This window comes from Aythya ferina (genome assembly GCF_964211825.1).
Source record: "Aythya ferina genome assembly, chromosome: 11".
Classification (NCBI taxonomy): domain Eukaryota; kingdom Metazoa; phylum Chordata; class Aves; order Anseriformes; family Anatidae; genus Aythya; species Aythya ferina.
In genome coordinates, this window is record NC_140307.1 from 7,764,635 (window position 1) to 7,784,154 (window position 19,520).

The 19,520-nt window shown below is 46.1% G+C and overlaps 1 protein-coding gene across 8 annotated transcripts in view; it reads right to left on the reverse strand.

Annotated features, from left to right (window-relative positions):
- NTRK3 (neurotrophic receptor tyrosine kinase 3) overlaps nt 1-19,520 on the reverse strand; it is a 195,306-nt gene that overhangs the window by 62,832 nt on the left and 112,954 nt on the right. Inside the window, exon 13 of one of the 8 annotated variants that reach the window (XM_084532683.1) lies at nt 7,296-8,647. The exons of the other annotated variants lie outside the window; for them this stretch is intronic. Coding sequence (XP_084388809.1) covers nt 8,529-8,647 — 119 coding nt within the window. The 3' untranslated portion in view covers nt 7,296-8,528. Of the gene's footprint in view, nt 1-7,295; nt 8,648-19,520 lie in introns of those variants that run through there. 8 annotated transcript variants of the gene reach the window in all.

Genomic DNA, 19,520 nt, shown 5'->3' on the forward strand with positions numbered 1-19,520 from the left:
TCATCCATCCCCAGCAGCCAGAGCGTACAAATACTACCCATGCACTGCAAGGGATTTAAATGATTTATGCGGGATTACAGACAGGGAAGCTCTAGTGAAAACTTACCTCCATGTCACAGGCTAATAGACTGAGGGCTTCACCATCCTGACTTCTAGTTCTCTGATCAGATGATGACATTTACCAACGGTGTCTCTTCTCTTGGAAACCTAACACAACTCTTCTGCCGACAATATTTAATTCCTACTGTGCATATAAACATAGACACACACATATCCCGCACCACAAGCAGTGAGCATTGACTTACTTCTCCAGACATGAATGTTACTTCAAAGAACTGCACCAATGTCATGCCAAGGTACTCTCCTTTCCCACCCAAGTCATGGTCTTCCTCTGACTCCTTGTTGGGTAACCTAAACATGGGCCTGGGGAGGGCCTGGTGAAAGCCCCAAGCCCATGAGTGTCTGTTCTTACTCCACATCCATCATAACCACATAATGCCCACCCTGCTCTCACAGTGCCCGTGCTGCTTTTGGGGGGTCCCACAGCTTGTATCCAGCAAGCTATGGGATGCCTCCCTCCCTGTGCTGACAGCAGGCAAACCTGAGCTTCAAGGTACCAAAAGCTAAAGGCACAGACATAAAATCATTAAGATTAGGAAAGATCTCCAAGATCATCTGGTCCAACCAGGAAAGCTTGAACCATCCCCTTGAAGAATCACCAAGGTAGCCTGTTTTCAGTGGTTGTTTCAGGATCAAAGAGCCAGGCTGAATTTGTGCTGCATCTACAGTTCATCAGTACTACTTTTCCTTGCTTTTTGGAGTCTTAGCTAATTTATACCTTAGAAGGGACATTGCCAGTCCTCATCCTTTTGACCCAACAATATCTCAGTATCTTCAATGCTTGGGAGTCTTCTTTACTTCCAGGACCAACTCGCAGGAGTCCCCTCTGGTTAACAGGATTAAACTGAACTTTTCTTTTCTGGTTTCCAGCTCTTACCCAGTGCCAGATCTGTAGCATTTTCAGCCAGAAGAACCCCAACTAGTCCGTGAGCAGGGACTGACGCTTTCTCAGGTACTGTCTCATGCAGTTATCCTTTATGCATTTAGACCAGTTCCATCAAAATAATTCCTTCTAGAAGGCTGAATTCAGTGTATTGCACAAAATAGCTCCCTGGAAGGAGAAAAAAATGACACTTACCTGTCTTTAAGCGAGTCCTTTTTCACACAACATCTGTGCACTGTGAGATGTGATGGCTTTGGGGACTGTGTATCTTGCGTTGTTGTAGCAGTACTGAGCATATGACTTACGCAATCCTAAATTTGTAACCCCTCTCTGGCACCAGTCAACGAACAAATGTGTCTCAGGGAACACAAAGCAAACCCGCAGCAACATTCACCAGTCCATGGGGGACCAAACCAGGCACTACCATGCAAACAGTGACTGTGCACAGCTGCTCCTATGGTCCCCACACATCACTGGGAACTGATGCAGCAAAACCAAAATTCGGTATTGATCCATCACTTCTCTCAATTACCAGGCACCAAGGCCTCTTGAGGAGATCAACTCTTTGGCCTGGCAAGATGAGCTCACAATTGTGGCGTGTGAAATGTGCACACTGCATTATCACAATGCCACTTTACATCTCCATTATTGTCACCAGGGGCTGAATCCTTGCGGAACCAAATCCCTGGACACATGCAGAGCTTGCAAGACCATGAGCTGCTTCTCTCTTGTATAAGATGTTGCAATACTCTCCCTTGCCTCCTCAGTCTGGGCCACAGACTGCACGTATCCCTCCCTCTCCCTGACCCCAATTATCTTAATAAACAGCCTGGACACATCTCTGACTCACTTAAGATAATGATGACCTGGCCATGATTAGCTTGTTCAGACTTCCTGGCAGTTTACTGAGCCTAATGTGACTCCAGTCTGGCTCTTTCGGACTTCTCATGAAAGAGGCTGACCTCCAGCAGCAGCTGCTCTACCATTAGTGGGTGGAGACCTATACACAGATCAGGCACAGGCTGCTCCCAAAAATCAGGCTTGAGCCATGAAGGCTACTTTTTCTGAAAACAAGCTCCTAACTACCCTGGACGGCAGAGGTAGCAGTGGTTTCTCGTGCCAGCAGACCGATCTGGTAGGGTGGTACCACTCCCAAGGTATCAAATGGAAATATGGGGGCAAGGACAACCCCAAATACCATAGTACTGAAGAGCAGCTCTGCACGTTAACATTTCTGGCTGCCTGTCTGAAAGATTCATTCACCCAACCTGAGAGCAAAAGCAGCACCATTCAGCCAGTCTCACAACATGAATATATGAAGCAAGCCTGTGGAGGAAAAAGGCTAAATAATCTGAAATCATAGGCAAATCCTTACAAGAAGTCAACTCATCTGCAGGAATTGGGCATAGGTCACAAATGACTCACTAAAAGCAGAGCAAATCATTTAACCAGTGCCTGGAACAAATCCTTCTGCTTTGTATAGAACAACCAGAACTTATTCCTGCTGATTAGTCAACAGTTACACTCACAAGTTCAAAATTATTATCAAAGTTCAAATATAATTGTCTTGTACTTGCACTTTGCTTCACTGCTGGAGAAACCATCATCTTTTCTTAGCTAAGGAATCATCTTGCACTTATTTACCAAGGCTGGGAGCGTGGCTTAGGATTTTCTTAACTTTTAATTTGACAAACTCGAAGACAGAACTCCAACTCAGAACCCCAGTCTGCAAAAACCCAGTTAACACCGTTTTGCATTTCTGTACAGATTGCAATAGGAGCAGGCACTTACCAATTCTCTGGAAGCCAATTACCAAATCCCAACAAGGAAGATGGACAAACAACCCCCAAAACTGCTGTGACATATCCAAGGAGGTAAAATTCAGAACAGAAGGGTGACTTCAGGAGCCGAAGCAACCAAACTGAGTTTTCAGCAGCAGCAGAGAGGCACCGTATTTGCACCCCTCTGCCCAGCACGTGTCTTCCCCACATGTCAGCTTACAAGGGCTTGGGTGTAAGAGAGAACCAAAGAAAGCAACATGCATTTCTCAACTGTTTGGTGCTGCTTTTGAGAAATTGTACCATTAGAAGAAACACAAAGGAAGTCCCACTGGGTAAATGACCTTATTTTTACAGTTGGGCTTCCTATGTTGTTTGTTGGTGGGTCAAGATAAAGCTGGTCAGTAGGGCTAAATCGGTGTGATCCCCTGTGGTGTAGAAGTCCTGCAGCCTCCAGTACAGGACTGCATCACAACAAGCCACTGGATATGTGGGGTTGGCAACTGATGCCTTGATGCAGAGCCTGGCACACCAGGCTGCATGTTGGTTCCACTAAGGAGCCTGCCTGTCAGGAGGAGAGTGTGGGAAGACATCAGGGAAACCACAGAAAACAAAGGCAAAGCAAAATGAACCGTAACAGCAGAGGGAGATACATCGCTTTGCCAGATAAAGCACCTTTTCCATCTGTGTGCATGCTGGTCTCCCATCACAGTCTTTCCCATTCAGAGTGGATGTATGCGTTTTCCCACAGCTTCTTAAACTTCTCTGCTAAATGATCCGGGCCTAGAGGCACTGGGACATACACAGTTAACGAGGACTCTTCAGCTCGTTGCATAAATCCTACCAGAAGCACTTCAAAATGTTAAACAAAAATTAAGTCACCCAGCATTGATTTCTTGCATGCTCTCTTCCCGTTGCTCACCCAAACCTGCGTTTTTGAGCTATACTTCTGTGTCTAGGCTTCTTTATCCTCTGCTAATGCCCAGGCTTAACCCTGAGGATCTGCAGCTCACTCTGGGTACAAATTGGAGCGGAGTGGTGATGCACTACTTCAGTTTGCTGACACGGCAGAAGCACCTTCCTCCAACTGTCCACAGCTCCCAGGACTTCTGCCCTGGTGTCCTCCCCTAACAGCACGGCACAGACACATGCTGGGAAAGTCAAAGACCTGGTGGTGGGAAGACTACCACCTTCAAAAGAAGCTCCAGCCTTTGGGGAAAGAAGGGCTGACTCTTTAAAAGCACATCTAAATAACCAGAAGAGCAGTAAAGAGCATCGAGACTCATCCTGTGCAACTTGAATAAGCAGCTATGGAGACTCACAGCACTCAGCAGGGCCAACAAACCCTCATCATGACCTTCAGCATCACAAGTATCAAACACTCATCTGCATCAAGTCCAAGCCTAAGGTCCTGCCAAGCCACACAGTGCTTCCTTTGTGCAGAGAGGTATTGTGCCAGAACTATACCATGCCCATCACACTCACTCCAGGCATGGAGCTAAAAATGACTCCATCTTTCCAGATTCAAAACACAAGGAAACAAAACATCACTTCTCTGCTCATCCCATGCAGGGGTCACACTGTACAAGACCCAAGAAGACTTTTGGAAGGAGATGATATGTACCACTGCCTGCACCCTACCAAACCAGTACCCCGACTCCTTCAGTAATAAGCTGATAACTCAGGAGTCACCTGAGACAAGTTTGGAATGGAAGAGCAGAACAGCAATATCAGCTCATGATCTGGCTCTCCTGAAGAGCATGGAGCCTTCATACAAGTACTTCAGGCAACAGAGATGACCAAGAAGCAAGCACAAGGTGAAACAAGTGCCCAACCCCTCCACAACACATAACAGAACCCCAGAGCATAGTTATACTTGCTCCTTGGGAACTGAGTATCATAAGCTTCAGGGGAACTCATACCCAAGGAATCAGTTGTCCTAAAATACCAGCAGCCTATGTAATTGGTTACTCAAGCCTTTGTTCTCAGTGTTGCTGGGCTGTGAAACCTGATAATAGACCCTGGAGTGGTGGGGAAGACAAAGCAGAGCTTCCAACACCCATGTTTGCTTCCCATAGCTGAAAAAGGAGCAGGAAACAAAAAATCCAACACATCTCAGCTGGCCAGCATACGTATAAGGTTGTATACACATCAGGAGACAAACATTCATCACAGGCATTGCATAAATCCCTAAAAAGGTAAAGATCTCAGCCATCATCCATCCTGTGAACAACAACACCCCATCGCTTCTAGAGACATTCTTATCCGAAGGGAAAAACAAGCTGAAATGTACTCAGTGTCATTTTGAGATGTTTGCTTGAAATTCATGCCAGGAAGTTACAGCAACAGAAAGATGCTGGAACACGTTTTTGTCCTGCTCATCAAAATTCTCACCAACTTTCCATGACGGTTCCAGCACCATCCACCAACATCAACTCAAACAAGTCCCCAGTCTTATGCTCACCATCACCTGCAGGTTGGCACAGAAGCTTTAAGTCACAGAAATGACTTCTCCAAGTGACAATACAGACATGAGCCACAGCCTCTAAGACACATCCTTGAGCCAAGCCCTGCACACTGCAAAGCAGCTCTTCCCTACACCTGGAGCACCCAACCATCCTTATGTGAAAGCCAAGGAGAAACCAAAGCCTGCCACTCACCTGGCACCCCACTGCCTCTACATCACACACATCCATGTTAGTTTAATAGGATAATTGTCCCTAATAAAGGGACAACGCAAACAGAGGGCAACTTGCATAGCCAAGCAGCAACAGCATGTCCTGAAATGAGCACTGCAGCCACAACCTTTTAGTGTCAAGATCCCTGAGAGATAAGGCTCCTAATAAAACTCCTTCCACTGAGTGCCAAAACTTGCCTTGAAAAACCCTAACACCATCTCCCAGCAGAACTACCTTGACCATTTTGAGCTACAAAACCCAACAGGTTATCAACTGAGGTCAGCAGCAGAGATACAGGAGCAAGAGCCACACCTGAGCAATGTTCACATCACAACCGTAAATCCCACCCTCTGCACCCTCCCAAAGGTACAAACAAACCAGGCTTCCCACACGTGGATCATCTCATGAAGAAGTGATCTATAGGACGTGTCATTGTGAATGTTTATTTATTTTGTCTTCAAAGAAGAGACCTGATGCAGCTGTTTCGTTAGAAAATAAAGTGTTTATTAAGAAACTAGACATTGAACACCCCTATAGTCTCTGTGAAAAGGGACCGTCCCATTTCCCATTAGCACAGGATGATAGTTATGGCAAGATAAGAATGCTCAAAGATGGAGGAGTCTCATTGACAGAAAATGAGGTAATGATTTACAATAATTAAAAATAAAATAAAATTAAAAAGAAAAAAGAAAAAAAAAAAAAAAAACATCCTTAGACTTGCTACTTAAAGCCACCGATCGGAAACGGCCATGACTGGCTTTCGTTTTCAGCAGTAAGGAACCAGAGACTGTAACTGGTGTTAAACAAATTGAGACATCGATCACAGTGGGGAGAACTGCTTTAAATTATACTGTACGGTCTGGAGGATTTCTTCTAAGCAGAGATGGACCTGAGCTGCAAAATTCAACCCTTCCTCTGCTAGGGTGTTTGGGTATAGGCTTCTGGTTCAGGCCCACGGATGTGTCTCTACGACTGATATACACAGTTGAGAGCAGAGTCCCCTGAACAGTGCTAGGGAGAGGAGACAGTTCAGACGGACGACACATCCCCAGGTCCAGTGGGCGACTCCCAGGAGGTGGGGAATTCAGTTCAGACAAGCACCCAGTGATTCGCACGCTTTGCGAAGCTCCTCCTTACTCCGTGAATCTGCAGAATTGAGGTGTGAGTATCGAATGGCCGCGGCTCCTCTCTCGCGGTGCACCTCTCGCATTTCCAGCTCCGATGCGGGCAGGAAACATTGCTGGAGTTTGGTCGTGGTTTCTGAAGTGATCCAACCCGAACCAGGCCTCCTCGTCCTAACGCAGGTGCCCCCCTACGGCACGTCCGTTAACTTAAAGCAATCTGCCACCATTTCTCCCGTACTCTTCTATTGCACTTTACCTTTTTGAATTAGCGAACCAGGAAAAGAAGCAAGAGAATGGAACATTCCCGGGGACATCCCTATGAGAAAGCTGATTAAAAAACCTCCTGGCCATCTCCAGGGTGGTTCACGTAGGGCACGTGTAAAGGCAGGGAGAAGCAGAACATCCCATTCTGAGGCTTCTGCCCAATTCTGGTGGATAGGGACCAGGACTCTTTCCAGTGGCAGCGACCCCTCAGGGCTGGTGATTTGCAGACATCCCTGGTGTGATAAGGTCATCTCAGGCCACCGAGAAGGCAAGCACAGCTGAGTGGCTGGTGAGCAAGCTCCTGGTTCAATACTCCCCTCCGAAAAGGATCTGGCCAAACCTGAAGCTTTCGGGATTTTGTTTTTCCTCTAGAGAAAATCCTCTTTGCTTATAGGTTTTCACTGATATGTGTGAGCAAATCTGTATTTCCCTGTACACGTGACATCCAGAGAGTCCAAGGAAAACCCTGCAAGTTGCCACGAGGGCAGCTGACTTCTCTTGAGGACAGGATCAAAGGGTTTATTTTTCCATCTGAGAGGCTTTGGATGAAGTAAGACAAAAGTGGGAAGGGAGAGGGGGAGAGAATACAAATACCGGCCAGAGAACAAGATCGATATTCCTGTTTATGCCACAGAAGAAGCAACAGAATACTTATTTTTCCTCCCCTTCAGTTGGTCTGCCTCGAGCTGATCGTTCTGGGAACGTGACTGGGTTACAATTAATCTCTACTTGGGTGGAAATACAGGGGAGAGCTAAATGGGGCTGGAAAAGGCCCAGCAACTGGGACCTGCGTGCGCCTGATATGCTTTTCCACTTTGCTTACTGCCCTAGTCCTGTCAAGGACACGGACCCTCCTGCGCTATGGATTCTCCATCCATGCGGGAAGTCCAGGCACCTCCTCAGATAAAGCTCATCATTCAAGCAGCAGGGAGAGACCAGAGCACGACAATGATATAGTCAGATCCAACAAGTTGCTCTAACACACAGACAGACAGACAGACAAAAAAAAAAGCCTCCTAGAATATGTGCACTTCAAAAATAACCACATCCTCTTCCCATCAGAGAAGCAAGATTTTCTTTCCGTTATTATTCCTTCCAACATTATTTTCTGTGCAAGAACTGGGAGCGGGGCTGCCTTTTCTCTTACCAAAAGTCTTCATTCTGCTTTAGTTTCTTCCAGGCTCCCGCCTCAGCTCGCTCTGGGAGACCTCCCATCGCGGTGCCACAGTAAGAGGTGATGGCGGCATTCACTGGGTGTTGCGAAGACACAAGCTTACAAGGAAAACTCCAAGCAGGGAGGAGGACATGACTAAAGATGTCAGTTTGGTTGGCTTGGTTGGTTTTGTTTTGTGTTTTATTTTAAAGCAAAAGTACAATTATTTACTGTGTTATTAGGATGACTCCTTTCAATTGAGTTTAATTTTCTTTATTTGCTCTCATTGCTGCTGTTGTGCCTTGCAGGAATATTTAACGAACACAGCGACCATTGGAGGAAAGAACAGCCCTGTTATCTGGTGACAGAAAACCACAGTTTCAGTTGGCTTTAACGTGTGTACAGGCAGGGCTGTGGAGTCCTATTAGGAGGAGACCTCAATCCATACAGACCACGCTTACTGCTTCCCACCATTTTGAGGGCACAGCCTATAAACTTGACATCAGAACAGGGACTTTTAAGGAGTTTTTAAAAGCCATGACGTCCTTTGCTGAAATAAACACTGACATCCTCAACATAAATGCCTTGGTTAAGAGGTTTGGAATGTCCAGGGAGGCTTATTGGATTCAACATAATTTCTCTGAAACCTAAAGGGGGAAAAAAAACAGAAAAAAGAAAAAAGCAAAATAAAGTAAACGAAAAAACAAAAAAGAGCAAAACTAGAAAAAAAGAGAGAGATATCGACACACATGTAATTATTAAAAAAGAACCAAATGAATAACCAGCAAACGGCTGCAGCTAAATTAAAGCCAAAATGCCTTCTCTGGGCAGGGCTATCTCGCTCTCTCTTTCCACCAGGACCAGGCAATCACTTCACCTGGTGCATGCAGGCACGAGTGCTCTGAGGATAAGGGGCATGCAAGCAGTCTGGATGGAGAACTGGGAACAACTCTCTGCTAGAAGTTCCCACTAACCAAGGGTGGAAAAGTCCTAGTTCCTACCTAGTCCACCCTTCCTTCTAGGCAGGGAGTGAGGAAAGCAGAGGATCCTTCTTATATCTTACACTTCTCTAATTATTTATTTAGTCTGGCTTAACATTTCTGAAGCAAAAGAGTACTATTACGAGGCTGGGGAGAACTGACTCTCATAACCCATGAGACTTCCTTAGCTAGCCTCAGCTGTCCCATCTACCCTGAAACCTGGCAAGCTGGAGGCATCTTCTTCTTGGACAACCTCACATCTTTAGAACTAATTTGAAGGTATAATATTTTCCAAAAATACTGTCCAGATGAAGAGGAAAAATAAGTGGAGCAGAGAACACATGCATCCACCTTCCTTCAGCCACAGCAAACTTCGTGAGCAAAGACAATGCTTTCAAGGACAGTAATAACCATCTCTTCATAACGCTCCTGCGTTGGGATGTTATGACCAGGGACACCTACTACTAGCGTGTTTTTAGAAAACATATATTAGTATAGAAAGTCTATATTAGTATAGAAATCATTAGATGTTCTTTACTATTGAAGATGAACATTATTTGCTGAAGTTATATGCAAATATTCAGGACTTGTGAGAGAATAGTTCTCTGGGCTGGAGCGAGAAAACCTGCTGTGGAACCCTGGATAGGACCCCAGGAGGGAATCCTCCTTTGCTAAGTTCATCCCATTTTTGTGTTAAATCCTGCAAGTTTCTTGCAGAAAAGACTCATGTTTGTCTTCAGGTGTCAGCTCATCAGTTTTACATTACTTCTTCAGACACCCATTTGTATTAGTGTTTCTACAACTGAGGCCATCCCAGTGGAATGGGATGAGACATGGCAGGAACAGGCAGATGTCACTGAAGGTAGCTGTTAAAGCTGCAGTGAGGTAGCTCTTGGCTCAGGGCAGGCATGTAAAACATAACCAGTTTTTACACCAGTTTTCAAAATCCTCAATGCAAATCCATTGAGATGCCAGGCCCAAGGCACACATGGCAGCAGTCATGGTATTGCTCTAATCTGTCCCAAATTTTTATGGGCCCAAAGGGCTTTTCCAAGAAAATTAATGGGATTCCTTAGCTACGTGACTGCTCTAAAATCTGGAAAAGTTCCTGTTCCTCATATTGTCACAGGATTCTTAACAGATCAGGTAAGTTAGCCCCAGTCTGGCATTAGTAGGGCAGCACGAAGCAGCCTGGATGTCCTTGTGAATTGATTGCAATAGGAAAAGTGCCTTCCACTAGCCTAGGAATGGAAAATTAATCTAAACCAGATTTTTTTTTCTTAATATTTCTATTACTCTTCCATTTCTCTTTCATTCCTGTACTATCTTGTTCCATCAGCTCATTGACACATACCTCTTTTGATGAACCTGAGGATGCAGACAAAAGCTGTTTGCTTGGTTTGGAACTGCTTAAATTTGTTTGGGGAAAACTATCTGTTATTCTCAGTGGCCCTGATGGACTAATCCACAGGGGAGAGTAAGACAGGCTCAGCTTCAGTTCATGTGTCATGAACAAGATTCATAGGCAAATTCCAAGTGCTGAAATATCACTGGTAGTGAGAAAGAGCCTAGCTCAACTCTCAGAGCCAAAGCAGAGTTTAAAGTGCTGATGCTTTGAAAAGTGTATGTAAACTAGTCCATTTCTTATCAGAGCCACTGGGAGACAAATAAACATGGCATCCCTGAACGTCACTATTTATCCTGTTTTGTTTTTCATAATATAAATATACTTTATGGTCGCCAAAGGATAGCTGGGAAAGCCTATACTCAACAATATCAAGTATCTCAGAGGAGCACTCCTGTCTGCTTTATTTTCTTTGCATTTCTAAGCTCTGCTAAATTAAGGCAATTCCACTTCTGCTGGACCACGTGCAACAGATCTAAAAACCCACTGGGGACACACAGCCTCGGCAAAGGGACGTGTGAAAGATCAGCAAGACTTAAGGCTGGGAATGCCAAGGGCTTCGCTCTTGCTTGTCAACACTAAGCTTGGAATCCCAGCTGCAGGGACCTCTGTTAGGGCAGGGTGTTTGCAGGGTGGGACTGGGGTAGAGGTTATCCTATAACCGACATGCTGAGTAGTGAGGGACAATGAGGAATGTGGCAGGAGGATAGCCTCTATTTCTGAAGATAGGGGGCTGAATGCACATACTGATGACTTGGGAAAACAGTGAAGCATCGGTCATTTTGGCATTCTCTCCTGATTTATTAAAGTTCCCAAAGTATCTGAAAAAACAAACATGCTTCTTGCCTGACTGATCATTCCTCTTTCCTCACTGCTATCTCCCATATTGTACTGCTACCTTCACCCCCATTCTCTTGTATGGAGCAGAAACCAACAAGGCTCTTGCTACGTTTCATTATCAGATGTGAGATGGATGATGTTCACTGAGATGTCCAGGGTTAGAATGGGTGAATCTCAATAGGTTCAGAGTTTGGATTCTACAATGACAAATGTAATCTTTCCACTATCAAAGCATTTAGATCATAAAAAAGTAGCTTGGAAAATTCTTAAAGAATGGGCTTTTTTTGTTTGTTTGTTTTGCCCTTTTCTCCCTCCCCCCAAAATAACAACAACAAAAAAAGCATTCACCTTTTTGGAAGGTTGGGGAAATCTTAAAAATAATTCTTTTTGTGAAGTTTCACATTTGCCAGTGCCAGTTGAAAACTGGGAGAAAAAAAATATTATCTTTGATATTGGTTGTCGATTTGGAGGGAAACTCCTATATATAAAGCCTGAAAATAGTGAGGAGGTTAAAAAAAAAATAAAAATTAAAAAAAAAAAAAATCACCAAACAAAACAACCAAAGGAAAAAAAAAACTGACAAAAATAAAAAATAGAAAACCATTGTAGATTCAAAGCAAAAGTACTCCAAATACCTACAAAATTGGGAAGGGTCTGACAGATTAAACTTTGTGCTTGTCCCTGTTCTAGGGAGACCGCATTTTATATTAAAACTTAATGCTGTCTGTCTTTCCTAATAGTCATGGTATGGGAGTGGAGTAAATGTATGGAGAGCGTTGGAGAACAGGGGAGGAGGAATGAGCTCAGATTTGCTGTGCAGCTCTAACAGCTTGAGATGGAAAGAGCACATGGGGCATTTCTCTAAGCAGGCTGGGGGATGTGGCAATGAAAGGACAAGAAGATTGAAGGCAACCAAACCATGCAATCAGTTTTTGTCTTCAACCCTGGCCATCCACTTAGTCCTCCAGAGCCGTCTTGAGTTTCTCAACACCCTGACTGGTGAGTCTCAGACACTCCACCCCATGCACACACCCAATCCAAGGTGCTATGGACAGCACCTTGCAAGGAACACCCTGCCTGCACTGACTTACAGCAAGACTAAGGAGACAAGAGAGAAAATTTCACCTCGCCATCACTGTTTGCTTTCCAGTAAAATTGCAACTGTTCAAACATTTGCCTGAGATTGCTCCAGGCCAGATGATAAGAGCATCAGGGAATGGGGCGTGCAGAAGGCAAGAGAATGACGCAGAAACGATGCACAACTCACGGCAGCCCCATCCACCACAGCGGCAGGAGTGGGGCAGCCCAGTTTTGAAATCCATGGGTGGAAACTGCTCTTAGAAAAAAAAAAGCAGCATAAATTGCTGTGAGAATGGATGAGAAAAGTAACGGAATGTCATACAATGCCTGGCAAGAATGGATTAATTAAAAATAGCAAATTAGGGGCAACAAGCTGGCCAAACACAACACTGCTATCCAGACAGGGTGACAGAGCTTTGATGTCTCTTCTATGTTACAGCACAATTTGAGATATAAAGGAAAAGCAACAGGAGACTCCAACACCAGCGTACATTATCTTTGTCTATGCACAGATATGAAGTATGAATAGCATCAGAGGAGGCATGAAAACCATCAAGCCTGGACCACATCCAGAGCGAATGAAACAACCATCCATCTAGTGAAAGCCAGGACCGATATATCTATACCTAAGGGGAAAGCAACACAGCAATCCAGTTTTCCTGCCATGGATGGGTTCATCTGCAGGGCTCTGATACAAAATCCTTTCTCTTTCTCTCCCCCAACATATAACAGGGCAAGAAGCAGTCCAGCCTGAGGCTTTGCTTTCCACGACAAAGCAGGTCACAGCAGCCCAGCAGAGGCACACCACGAGGTTTTCCCCAGCGCTCTCAGCTGCAGACAAGCACGTCATCTCCTCTACCATCAAACAGCCTGGCCCTCCTCTCACTTACACCAGCTCGTCACTGTTGACCACAGCGAAGAACCGCAAGACATTTTAGCACACAGATGAATTTCACACCAATACGCAGACCTCAAGCAGACCTTCAAGTAGACGACAACTCTCATAAGGTTCACAGAGAGGTTCTCGGAGCTACAGATGTGCTTATGGTTGTTCATTTTCATAGAAACAGGGTCCTTATCCCCCTCCAGAGCAGCTCACTTTGTATTGTTGTTCATTTTCCAATGCTTAACCTCACAGCTTAGAGTCTCCCACTTTAGTCAGTGAGATCTCACACCACTGGAGACCTCTTGGGGATGTGCAAGATGGAGCTCTAGCTATGGTTTGTGGCACCTTCATCAACCTCAACCCAAAATCATGAGCAGAGGATTGAGGCACTGTGTATGTTTTTGAGGACATGAAAGGGAAGAGATGGGCTAAGAACAAGAGAAACAGCAGAAGCAAGTGGATCCAAAAGATCCTATTTCCACACAAGTTTCTCTTATGCTTACCTATAGTGCAGGAAGGGATAGGACAATACTGCAGACACCCAAGAGCTGAACAATGTTCCTTGAGAAAAGGGCAGTGCTCATGGCTTTCCATGCAATGAACTCTGTAGGACTGTGTAAGACTCATTAAACCCTTGGTCGGAGGAATTCCAGCATCCGTAGCATTTCTGCTGTTGCTGCCGTTAATGTGAGCCATTTCTATATTAGCTGGGATCACAAGTTTGTTTTCTCTGGAACTCCTTCATGGATGGAGGAGTTCCAAGATACTAAACGATGTAGCCTGATAGCTCAGAAGGCAGAGCTCCAAGATTCCCCAACAATTCCCCTTAGGAAAAGCCCCAAAGTGCTTACCAGGGTATAAAATTTAAAAATGTAAAATAAAATAAATACAAAAAGGAAGAAAAATATAAAATGTCTATTTAAGACAAAGTGCAAAATAAAAGGGCTATTTTTAAGCCTGCTGCAGCATCTGAGATGCCCTGTGATTTGAGCTGAAGCTACCCTCCCTGTCCAGAGGCACAGCCAATGCTTTCCCCTAGACTGCACAGAGGTGCAGCTATTTAAAGCCACTCAGAGGCCCACTGCATGATGGAAAGCAGCCAGATCAGTTGGGCCTCCTCGGTTTTGTTTTCATTAGATTGAAGCCAGAGTATGTGGAATTATTTATAAGAGGACCAGGGACGGGGGACGGGCTGGGCACCCAGCAAGTTCCACCATAACATACAGAGGTTACTCTCACCTCAGATAAATTGCACAGGGTCAGTGAAGGTTTCTGAGCAAAGAGGATGCCTTATTTTGTCCATCATGACACCCACAGCCCTGCATGGCAAAACTCTTGAGGTTTTCATGCCAGCCATGAGAGCAAGCTGCAGGAAAGTTTCCAGGTGCCTGAGAGCTTGGTGGTAGCTTACATCCTGGGTGCTATCTGGTTATTCTGCCCCTGTCCCTCTCTGTGCTTGCACCAGTACGTCACAGAGCCTTCCCCTCTATACTTCTCTCCAACTTGAGCATCAATAGAATCTCCCTAAAATCCCCATTTCTCACAGTCATGCACTTCCTCCGCCTCTGAACTCCACAAATCCCACAGGACCCAGCATCAAAGATCCCATCCCAACACGTAATACCTTATTCTCATATCACTTTGGTTTTCAAATACATTCTTTTTTTTTTCTTTCTTTTTGGCCCTCGGAGTGCTGCTGATTTAAGAGCTGCGCACCGTTTTGCAAGAGCTTCTCATTTCCACTTTGCCTGACAGGTATTCACGTCCCTCTGTTCCCCAGCCGCTTCAGATAGCAGCAGTTACCCTGAGCGTTTTACACGGAGCTATTGAAACCACCAACTACTCTGCTCAGCAATGAACATCCGCCAAGAAAGAACCTGGTCGGGCTCGTGCTCCGTAATTGCTGATTAATTCCAATTACTGTACAGCCGATCCACCGGTACCGCAGATCGCCACATCAAAGAGCCAACCCGCAAAGGAAGCCCCTAAGTTAGAGCAGCAACAGCCTCGTTACAAACTTCTTTTCAGCCGGGGAGAGCTTCATAAACATTAATTTGTTACGCCTTGCTCGTTCCCTTGGGAGACAGGAGCTGTTGTATTCATTACGCAGATGGCAGAAGTGTGGCACGGGATGGGAATGAAGTGTGTCCGAGGTCCCCAGGGGAATCGATGCCAGGGTGTGAGCACTGCACAGGGAACAGCCCCAGCTCCTGCGTCCCATCCTGTCCAAGAGACCTGGTGCCTGGAAGGGGATAGGAGAGCTTGGAAAAGCCAGATGGTCAGGACGTGAGCGCAGACACCAAAGGAGATGCATACGGTGGGTAGGAAAGCACAGAGCTCTGCAGGCTGCAGCTGGGACCAGACGGTTCCGACAATGCTCTCCTGCTCCTCGGTGAAGATGAGGCTGGCAGAGGAGCTGATCAAGGGCCAGAATAAATTCTCACTCGCTCAGGTCTCTTTAGTCTGCCATCTGCTCCAGCAATACCTGACTTCATCTGGAAAGGCCAGAGCTGCCTTCCAGGAAGCCCAGGAGCAGTACAAGCCCAAGAGCCTGACGTGTCAGGAGAAGCTTCCTTCGGGAAAGAAGATTTAATAGAGTTTGCAAATCAGGGATGGAAACTGAGGAGCGCTCGAGCTCTCAGCAGGCAAGGAGGCACAGAGCGCTACAGAGGAGTTGTAAATGGAAGAGGATGAGCTGAGGGAAAAAAAACACTGTGAGTGCAGCAGGGAGCCTCGAGGAATGAGGTTTTGTTGATTTTTTCAGCTGTTTGGATTCAGGGTTGTCTGATATTGTAGTCCTTCATCTATGTTTCTCTGGATCTCCTACTCTGCTGATTGTTCTGGAAATGAGTGCTACCACCACAACTCTTCTTTCCTTCATAATTGCCCCACTAGATGGTTCTTAAAACAAGTTGCACCAATATATCTTAGAAGAGTGTTATTAAGCTTTTGAGAGGGGAGATCCTGACTCCATAGTTTCCTTCGAGACCAGGTTTTGGTACCTGCCAACACATGGAAAGCTCTCAAACACGAAGCCCAGGGCAGTCCCAGGACTGAGCTTTCACCAGATGAAGAGGACAGCAAGCAGAGGAACAAGGCTGGTGCTAGGATTGTGCTGCTCCTAGGGAACAATTTTGGTAGCACCAACTGAAAAAGTGGCTGATATTTGTTGTGGACTTCATTCTGCAGGAGAGGAGAAAAGGCACCACTCCCACAAAACACACACAGAACTCAGCATATTTTGCAAGAGAAGGTCTGAAAAAAAAAAAAAAAAAAGAAAAAAAAAGAAAAAAAAAAGACCCTTTTCATTGCTGCCAGCAATGAGATGAGGTGGGTGGGGAGCCCCCAAACTGCCCACCCAGGGGAGCTCCTGGTGGCTGCTGTGCCAGAAGACCCTCACTCCCCCCTGCAGCAGACAAGGAGCTGTGCAGAGCAGGAAGGTCCTGTACATCACTGCAGGGCAGCAAATGAAGGCCAAACCCCAAATACACAGCGTCTGCAAAAGAGACATTTCCATTCAGAGGGAGAAAGACCAGGGTTTCTTTCTTGTAAGATTTTTCCAGCAAGCAGCCTAGCAGTGAATTTTTTGCTCTGGCAGTCAGCTCCAAGCTTAATAAACTACCTGACTGCCAGACCAGTCTTTGACCCAGTTTCATTTTGGGACTGAAACTAAGTCTCTCTCATTGAGTCACCTAAACGTACAAGGCATTTAGAGCACTGCAGCCCAATCTCATTTCACACCATATCACTCCATGTGAGCCTTTGTGTCTGTCCCACTTGTAACACGGTACATGCCAATCACATCTCAGCACGGACGAGGGACAGAGAAGGGGCTGAGCTCTCAGACCTGCAGATGGGGAGGCACTGCAATGTGGAAAACTCTGGGAATTTAACTGCCCAAACCTCATTTTCCTTCCACCAGAGGACTGCATGCTTGAGAAAAAGGGAAACAGCTGTACTTAAAAACCAAGATCTTTCTTCTTCTCCACTATCCGTTGTGCAGAAGGCAGAAGTCCTGCCTGTTATCCCTGCAGGACACGTCCTCCTCAAAGCCAGAGCTGCCAGAAAGTGCCAGAAGGAAACAGGAGCTGCCGTGTGCTCGAGGCGTGGGCTGGCCCGTGGGTAGCGTGTACGTGGAGCACGTGGCAGGGAGTGGAGGAACACAGAGCTGCGAGCACGCACGTGTGGGGCTGAGAGCACAGCGCTGCCGAGCATTTACTCTCACTTTACATTACGGGTTTAATGGCTTTTAACGGGAGACTTTGTAAGCGATCAGGAATCGGAACAAAAGGAGCTGGGGGAATAATTATTCTAACCAGGGGAGCTAAAGAACATGGCAAAATTGTGTGCTGAGCAATCGTGCTAATTAAAGGCACCCAGAAGAATCAGGATAGAAACGCCAAATGGTTTTCACTCTGCTGCCCTAATCCACTAACTGCCTCCTCGCCTTGACTCCCACCAGCTGTGGGAAGGACGGCTCTGGGTGAGTTGGCTCGTAGCAATAAAGGGACCGAGCTAAGCAAGAGCCACAGGGGACCAGTCCCCTCTGTACCAAAGGGCTGAAGCAATGCATGGCCTGCCAGATCTACCAACAGCTCCTTTGCACCGCCAGGCTGGGGGAGCAGATGCCCCTGCTGCCTCTGGCTGAGCACTGAGGTTTCAAACACACTTTGCAGAAGAAGAGCAGCTGCTGGCAAATACCAGCACAAGGCTAAGCACAAGCCACACTGACCACCCGTGTCCTTTTGTGCCAGTCTGCCCTGCAGCATGATCGCTTCTCTGTAATGGCCATGGCTTTCCAATGGATAAAGACATCTGAGCAATGGAGACCATCCTGATCTTCCAATGCTTAAAATGCCAGTCCTCTTGCTGAGTTTTCATGTGCCACGCTAACATCAGAACAGCAAGAACTAATGCTACAACATGGGAAATTTATCACCCAGAGAAAGTGGAGACTTGGAAAACGTCTACATCATAAGGAAAAGAAATGTATGTACAATTGCTCCAACAGGCTGGAGGCTTTACAGACACAAATAAAAACTTTCAGGGCCTCAGCCTGGTGAAAACCCAAGCCTGATCCCTCAGGATCTGCTGACCTGTTGGGGATGTTGGAGTGAGACCTTCAGATGCCGAGGCTGGTGTATGCAGAGCACACGACACAGCAATGAATTCCCACACTGAGCCCAAGGAACATCTCAGTCCTTTCCACCCCTCTGAGAAGATCCACCTCTGATACCTGCTCCTGGGAGATGGGAATGTTTTTTTCCCTGGTCGTGCAGACCTGGGTTTTGTTGCAGCAGTTCCCGGTGCTGGCACAGAGTATGAGTTACATGTAGGAGAGGTGGAGCAGCAGAACACCCGTGCTAACCATTGCCATCAGGTAACAGCTTACTATTTAAAAAGCAATGGTTTGTTTGTTAATCAGCGGGTCCATTAACATGGAGCAAATGCCTCTCTAATGGACACCCACAGGATCGCAGGCTGAACTATTTGTGCGCAGCATCTTTTGATTGATTCACCCTAAAGATCATCAAGTAAATGAGAGAGGATGTAATATTTCTCCAGGAAGCATTCCGCAGCGGATACATTGATTGCAACGCTCAGCCAGCTGCCGCGTGCCAGTCTCTTCTTAAAGAGACTTCGTGTTTGATTCGTTGATTAAATATTTCAGAAGTGCAAACAAATCATGGGCATTGATTAACTTTTGCCAGATGCTTGGTCCATGGAAAGCTGGTATCCTGCCAAGGAGGATGATGTGAGTGGCCAGTGCCCAGACTGTTCCCATCTCCCTACCCTCGAGCGCACAGTACAGGTTTCACGGTCCTTCCCCAGCCAAACAGGTCACTGCCATGCTTCTGCTTCTGTGCAGCCTCACCTCCTCCCACCATTAAATCCTTGGCCCAAGCCAAGGGAGCCTGCTTGGTGGCACACCAGGAGCACAGAACTGTTGACTCAAGTGTTCAACTCCACTTGTATCTTAAGCTGCAAAATCACAGTCCGTTTTGCCTGCCAAAGCCTCTCTGACTCCTGCTCTGTCACTACAGTGAATCTCTTTTTAATTGAAAGCCCAGTGAATGCCCAACTGGACAGGAAGAGGCAGGGATGCAAATGAAGACTATCCTGAGAACTAAGGAAGAAAGTCCAAAACCCACAAAAAATAGCTGCCACACCAGCACTCCCAGGTGGCAGAGGTGGTCCACAAGCCAAGAGCAAAGTACTTGCTACAATTTCCATTTTGTGAAAGTAGGTATTTCTCTTCCTTTTTTTTTTTTTTTCCCTACAGATCAAACACTGGACTGACACTTCCTTTATGAACTGCTGCAAAACCA